This window comes from Austrofundulus limnaeus, unplaced genomic scaffold, assembly GCF_001266775.1.
Source record: "Austrofundulus limnaeus strain Quisiro unplaced genomic scaffold, Austrofundulus_limnaeus-1.0 Scaffold81, whole genome shotgun sequence".
In the NCBI taxonomy this organism is placed as follows: Eukaryota; Metazoa; Chordata; class Actinopteri; order Cyprinodontiformes; family Rivulidae; genus Austrofundulus; species Austrofundulus limnaeus.
The window spans coordinates 978,922-986,675 of record NW_013952483.1 but is presented as its reverse complement, the minus strand read 5'-3'; the positions used below and the strand labels follow the sequence as shown (position 1 = coordinate 986,675).

The 7,754-nt window shown below is 36.4% G+C and overlaps 2 protein-coding genes across 2 annotated transcripts in view; one reads left to right on the top strand and one right to left on the bottom strand.

Annotated features, from left to right (window-relative positions):
• chmp2ba (charged multivesicular body protein 2Ba) overlaps positions 1-5,501 on the top strand; it is a 9,847-nt gene extending 4,346 nt beyond the window's left edge. Inside the window, exons 3-6 of the mRNA XM_014011512.1 lie at positions 482-676; positions 1,290-1,392; positions 1,597-1,703; positions 3,860-5,501. Of these exons, the coding sequence (XP_013866966.1) occupies positions 482-676; positions 1,290-1,392; positions 1,597-1,703; positions 3,860-3,976 (522 nt within the window). The 3' untranslated portion in view covers positions 3,977-5,501. The remainder of the gene's footprint in view (positions 1-481; positions 677-1,289; positions 1,393-1,596; positions 1,704-3,859) is intronic.
• Positions 5,502-5,691: 190 nt separating this feature from the next.
• Positions 5,692-7,754, bottom strand: part of pou1f1 (POU class 1 homeobox 1) — a gene marked incomplete in the record, with an annotated part of 13,000 nt that continues 10,937 nt past the window's right edge. Inside the window, 1 exon segment of the mRNA XM_014011510.1 lies at positions 5,692-7,475. Coding sequence (XP_013866964.1) covers positions 7,235-7,475 — 241 coding nt within the window.

Here is a 7,754-nt window from a genome sequence, read left to right as displayed (position 1 = left end):
GTAAACACAGAAGAACTGGTCCAGGACTGGTCCAGGTGCACCTCCTTCTGGAAGAGACAAAAAACCATGATAGAAATAATTACAGTAAACATGTAGAGAAGAGAGTCTAAAGACGAAAGCAGAGTGAAGAAATGTGCTCAGTTTGTGCTCCAGCAAGCCTATAGCAGCAGAAATGAAGAATAAGTCAGGAAACTTACGTCTAACTATAGGATTTATCAAAAAGTAAAGTCTTCAGTCTAATCTTAAAAGTAGACAGATTAATTGTGACCAAAAATRTATAAAAAAATAGTGTGACTGCAACATTTCATTGATTGGACAAATAAACAAAGGTCTCACTAGTAACACCGCCTGCAACCACAAACAGGATGGAGGGGTATAGAGAAACAATATCTCTATTTATATAACATCATTGTTTACTTAAAAGCAGAATAAACTKTGCGTGTTTGAACACTTGTGCTCATATCATGTTTTGTCTCTACAGGAGTTGGAGATTAAGAAAATGGCAAAGTCCGGTAACCGGGAGGCTTGTAAAATTCTTGCCAAGCAGTTGGTGCAGCTGAGGAAGCAGAARAACCGTACGTACGCCGTCAGCTCCAAGGTCACCTCCATGTCTACGCAGACAAAGGTCATGAACTCTCAAATGAAGATGGCCGGTGCCATGTCTACTACCGCCAAGGTAAAGCCTTTAACCCTGTCTGTCATCTGCTGTTTTACCAGCATGTTATCACAGTTTTACTCAGGCTAATATTAAAATGTTGTGGATAATCTGTCAATATAGAAGACCTATGTTTATTAGCAGGCTCCGGCATCAATGGTAATGAAGCGTGAGGAGGAGAAATTAGCCAGGAGCGATGTTTTGGACAGCCAAACATGGACAGGGCAAATATAATTAGGCTTCAGGTTAATGAGGATGATTCACAATAAACAACTAATTATGTCTTCAAACACAGAAATATATGAATACAGCTCTTTTGAAAAGAAAATCACAGCTTATATGGCATTTATTCAGTATATAATACGGTATTAAACTAAGAAATTGGAGAGATTTATCAGTACAAATGAGATCTTAGGTGTGGTGTTGATGCTTATCTTGCTTAGAAATGAATGAAATTGTGAATGAGTCTCTGCTTGTTTTTATAAAGCTATAGATTCTGGGCTGAAACATCTAAAGCTTTTTGTCACAATCTGATGGTTTTCTATGAGGCTGAGGTTGTAGGTTATCTAAAGAATTTACTTGTCAGAAATGTAGAAGGATTAAATTGACCTTTTTTTTTTATCACCGTGTGCAGACCATGCAAGCTGTGAATAAGAAAATGGATCCACAGAAGACACTGAAGACCATGCAGGACTTCCAGAAGGAGAACATGAAAATGGGCATGACTGAGGAGATGAGTAAGTTCAATTAATGCACACGCAGCTTGCAGGCTTACCAAAACCAGAATGAGAGGATGTATGTGTTATTTATATTTGAAAGAACAAAAACAAAAGGGGGTAAATCAAATCCCTTTTCAGAAATAAAACTAAAAATGTAACAAATAATCAGATGGTTCCTCTACTGTTTTCACATTTCCCCTCCTCGTGTCATTTTCTATCCAGTCAACGACACTTTAGATGAGATATTCGATGAGTCTGGGGATGAAGAGGAATCTCAGGATATTGTCAACCAGGTCCTGGATGAGATCGGCATTGAGATCACAGGGAAGGTAAGATAATGAAACTGACCTTATCTGTACGCCAAACCACAAATTCCAACTACTGCAGTACATTTAATTCTGTATACTATGTCTGAGTTTGCTGCCAGTTTCATATGTGGATCTAGTCTTAAGTGAGTGAGCAGCCCCTGGTGATGAGAACAATGAGTGTTCCACATGGCTTTTACTCAGCTAGTAAGATACATCCCAGCTGCCACACGGTGGGGCTCGCCTTCAGCTCTTCTAGCTTTGCAGACTAGTAAGTGCTTGGCTGCCCATCTGCTGTGTGTCTGGCTCCCCCTGGGGGCCGTCATAAATGATTACCCCCCCCCTCGCAACACTACAAATCCACACATTGTMCAATAAACATGACCACAGCTGAAGCAAGCAAACAATCAGGCAGTTTAATAAATAATAGTGAACTAATACATTCTAATAGCTTACAAAACCTAGCACATAATAGGTCAAATAAACATCCAGATGTTTAGGTAGTTATGCTTAAATATTTTTAGGTCTAATGATCTAAAGTGAATAAAATAAATGTTTTTTTTTAAAACATAATATGATCTTATGGTGAAATGGGACAGATTTGTATCCATTTTGGTCAAACTTCAATGTTTGACACAATCTAACGTTGAGATGTCACAAGATGTTAGCGCTCAGAGTGTAAGACGGAAATGACCCTCAGTTCCTCCCCGACCAAATTTAGTTCACTTGTGAATTAGTTAAAAGCATTATTTTAAGTTGGCTTATATGCCTTATCTGTAGCTTTCTTGAATYGACTCCAAAAGTGAATCATATGGAGTGTTAACACATCTCACAATGTGCGCGCGCACGCACAGCAAGATTTGAACGAGCACATCAACATTCGCATGTCAAGATTTGTACGTGAACAACTCCACAGATCTGCTCACTTGTGAGTCTTTCACACACGTAATGCTGCATTCAAAGCTGGGACATCTGAGCTTCACCACATATCCTGGGTTATTAGAAAAAATACATTTCTGACTYATAGCTCATAAAYGCTACTGCAGGTCTATTCAACTGGTGGCCCRTGGGCCACATCTGGCYCGTGAGTGACCAAAGTTTGGCCCGCCAATTGCTTAATTCATGTCTTAAGCGAAAAGTCYCGGTTTTCTCTGTTAATATTACAAGTTCTTTTARTTAAACACAGACATGTGWGGTATCTACAGAAATGTCAGAATCTTGGCTAGAAGCTGATAAAAACTCTAATAAAAATTTCTATGAACATCCAACACAGTTAAAACTACAAGCAGTTAAAGCTAAAACTTTGAAAGTGAAAATAAAAGTGGTTTAAAAATTTGGCAAGTAAGAGATTTCAAAATAATATTTGTGTTAAATAAGAGACATAATGTGTTATTTTTGGTTTTGATAGCGTTTTAATAACACAACTTTTATTACATTGGGTTCTGTATTGTGTACTCATGATTAAACGCAGCAAAATAAACAATTTCAAAGGTAACAGATCTCTGTAATACWTAGTTTATTTATATAATAACTAACTGCTGGATGTTCGGCCCCTCAGCTGTTGGCCTGCTGTAACTGTGCCCCCCCCCCCCGAGCATTTTAGTTGAATAGCCCTGCCCTACAGTATATTAAACAACAAACGCATACATCAAATTTTACTGTGCTCGCTCCCTTTTATGTAACAGGATTCTCTCCATAGAAATCAGTTATAGCTCCAGTGATGATGTTCTGMTTAGCCAACACACTTTATGGAAAATTAAGAAAAATAAAGTACTTTTCCAGTATTAGGATTTTACTTGTTTTTAATTAAAAAAGTAATATTTTATGTGACAACATTTTGATATGCAGTGCATTTGATTCACACAGGAGCGTTCTGTTTTCTCAGTTGCTCAACTACATTTAATATCTGCAGTCTTTTCACATATCCATAAATAAACGATTTAGTAAATTTCCTTGCTGTTTATAATTTGAAAAAGAGAACATGTGGCGCTGCCGGTGTGAAGCTGGTCTTATGAGTCACAAATCATTTTTAGACACWAACACATCTTTTTTAAATTTGTTGCTAGATTGGCAGAAGGGAGCTTTGCTTGACACCCGGTGCTGCAACAAGGCGGTGTGTGTGTTTATTTTGAAGTTGCGGTGCCTGCTAATGGGATTTTTCTGCCAATGTGTGATTCCAGATGGTTCGAGCTCCAGCTGCAGGAAAGAAYGTCCCCGGTGCCGCCGCCGCCTCCAAACAGGCCACCATCTCCGACGACGAGATCGAGAGACAACTTCGAGCTCTGGGAGTAGACTAAATGTCTTCTTAGTCGTAACGTTCACTTTATAAACCAGTGCAACTTAATACTGATTGATACGGACTCTGTCAGACACGCTGGTTCTGTCGTTCTTCAAACGCTGCAGGGGTGAAACTTGTACACAAACACATTAAAAGCATGCAGGCAGACAAATTGATCAATCTCCCATTTTCTGCTGGATGCCTTAAAAATTCATTTGGACTAAACATCCGATTTATTTATGAAAGGAATATTTATTAAGACAACAGAGTGGCCACGGTTTTACATCTTTGTTGCCACTTTATCTTTTTGAAAGGGCTGCAAGTAAGTTTGGAATCTGCTTTTTATTTTCTCTTTCGCGTGGTCTATCTTGTTATTTTTGCAATTTAAGATGGATGATCTCTCTTTTTAGCAAGTTTAAATGAAAAACATGGTAATTAAAAAGAGCTTTGGGGTTGTCAATAAACAGATGGGACTCGGCTTTTTGTACTTGGACCATTTACCTGCTGTTTTTGGCATACCCTGCGATTAAAATCCATCTGATTCTCTGAGGCAAACTCTTCATTAACTCCATCTTTGAACGACTTGAATTGTCTTTTTTTTTTTGGATAAAATGATCAGTTTGTTGTTTAGTTAAATTAAACATGTGGTTGTTGTTGTAAACAACACCGCATAGCTGATGGTTTTAATCATACAAATGAAACTACTGGAGATGTAAATGTTAATTTACCAGGTTTTTCAGAACTTAAGGCCATAGAAACTGGAGATGTATGTTTGCAAAACATTCAATTTGTCCGACAGATTGGTCTGAAAGCAAACAGGCAGCAGCGTGCATCTGTGTGCAGAATGCATGACGAAGATTTAAACCCAAATTAGAGCTTATGGAGGACTAACAGAGTTTTGAATCAATTTTTTGATGCAACTAATTAATCAAAAGATTTGTTTTTTTTTTGTGCTTCTAGGTTAATGTTTGATTTAAACAGTGATTGCAGGATGACACTTCCTGCAGTCTCTCTTCTCTTTCAGCTGCTGTGCAGTTACTTTCTGGTTAGTTTAAACTGCATCACAAAACACAAAACACACACACACTACAGCAACAAAATAATGGGAGTGTATGCTAAAATGACACTGTGATATAAAAGTTCTGTTCTCATGAGCTGAAGCTGATTTTTCTATCCGGGTGAGTTTGTTAATGTCAGCAGCTTCAGGCTTTGTGAGAGAGACAGCAACATCTTATTGTAATATTTTTATTTGACTTTGGCCTTCTTTTCCATTATATCTTCATGCCAAAACAAACTGACAATGTGTCGTTYTTGCATGTGTATGAGACGTACGACTCACGAACGTCCTCAAACCTCCTCAACCATGTATCCGTCTGATTTTAATTATTAGCAGAATGAAGGTTTTCATAACTGAGTGCAGTTCTCTGGGTAGGATTTCATGTTTTAAAAGGTGTGTATACTCATTGTTGTTTACCTTTCTTTGTAAATTGTCTCTGCAAAAAGGTTTATGGCTWTTATAAGGAATAAAGTTTCTTCAGGTACAATTTTGTAAGCTTTTGATTTATTTTTCCCTCAACTTTAAGGCTTCTACCTAAAGATTTTGGAGCTTTTGTTTTTAATTAATACAAGTTATTTACATTTTATTGTGTTGCAAAAAACAAAGCAAATGTTACTTATTTTAGCTATAATTTTGTGTCCACTTTCATATTAATGGCAGACATTTAAGTAGTGCTATTATCATTTGAGTCTGTTAAAAATAAGTAAATCTGCTGAGTGTAATTTATAGGTGACTAAGAGGGTACAGGAATACAAAATATTTAAAATATTGAAAAGGATGATAAAATCCTTTTAGTTTAGCTAAAACAACTATAGTAAACAGATTGTATTTAAATCTGCAACACATTAAAATTTACTGTATTGCTCCAGGTTTATGTATTCTTTGCATTTTGTTAAAAAATATGTTTACGTGTAGGCTTCCTGCTTTAACGTTCACATTGTATTTAAGTAGATTTTCCCCTTCATTTCTCCTGACAGCACTTAAGTTAAWCAACCAGACATAAGTCCCTGTTGAAACAACTTGTTCCTGAATGAAAGTGTCTGCTAGTTTATTTAAAAATGCCCACCCCCTCTGTCCTAATGTATATATTGATTTACTGAAATAGTTGTAAAAATGAAAGTTGGCACCAGTGTGGAAGTTCATAAAACTCAATTWACTGTTTGAACTGATGTAACTTCTTCTGCCCGAAACCAGTCAGACTTTATTATAACAGATGAGCTGAAGTGCATTTTAAACCACATAAATACAACTTTGGCATGAATAAAGAGTCTTCATCTCATTCTGTCTGACATTTTATAACATTTTTATTAAGTTGATTCATTTCAGTCTCTTCCAGTTGTTGGCACTTGTTCGCACAGTAAAATAAGGGCCAGTTTCTGTTATGATTTCACTTGTCTCCCTCTTTTTTTTTTTACTAAGACGTTTTCCATCAATCATCACATCGATGTCTGAGTCTTAACAGGTTTATGTTCCTTTTTCTACGACACTTTATCAGGGTGACAACACAAATAAGAAAAAAACATCACGACCGCAAATCTGTTTGCTGTCAAAGTTTCACGTCTCTGACTTCGATAAAAATAAGCAAACAAAACATCAAAACAATATATTAGTTTTCAAATAAATAGATGTCAAATTTGAAATAAATAACCTTTTTTATACTACGGCTAAAATAAATAAATACATTCTCACATCATGACATCATTAAACAGTGAATCAAAAACTGGACAGTCCTAGAAAGAAAATAGTTATTAAATGTGAAAAATAAAATAATAACTTCATAAACAAAAAGTCCACGTTTTTTCCAAGTAAAAACAAACAAGCTGAAGGACAGCGTGTCTGATGCTGGTATCTGGAAAGGCTCAAAGCTGATCTTATTCTGGTGCTTATGGGTGAAATTACATTTGGTCTGTGTGCTTAATAGACATGAAAGCAAACAATGCAGGTGAGATTCAGCACATTTTAAATGTCAGGACTGCTGCTCCTTTTGTTTTGAAAGATTCACACAACTTTAAACAAGAAAAAAAAGGTTTTTTTTTTCTTTGACATTTCTGCTCACGACAAAGCTGAAGTTTAAATACTGGGGAAAAAAGTCATTTTCAGTAAAAGAGGTAACAATCCAAACACAGTAAATCTTATTTTGATTTACATTCACAGCCACCTTTAAAGAAAAAATTATTCTGCTATTCTACTGAGGAGTGGAATTATTTTTGTCATGTTGCTTTATGTCAGTGGTCTTTGTGTTTTATTCATCTGTGTGATGCAGTTTGGGCTGATTTTGGTCAAACAGGAACTTAGGCTGAGGCTTGTTTTGACYCGTTTCTCCCGTTGGCGTCTGTTGCAGAACCAGACTCGGACCACCTCCTTCTCCAGATGGAGGCCTTTAGCGATCCGGGTTATTTCCTGAGAGGATGGCTTACTTTTCTCAACAAAGCTTCTCTCCAGGGCCTCCTTAGCTCCCAGGCTGCAGAGTCAAAGAAGGAATGATGTAAAAATTAACATTTTTTTTAAGACTAAAACTCACTGTACATTAATTTTTTACAGATTTAACTCTCACCTTATAGTCGTTCTTCTTTTCCTCTTCCTCTCATTTATTCCTGCTTTATCATTATACAAAGCTACAGGAAAGTCAAATAATATTTTGTATTCATAAGTATTTTGTCAGGAAATACTGTCAACAGGAAAATATAGATTTTTTTTCTAATGTTAAGACTAAAACTCACTGTACATTAATTTTTTACAG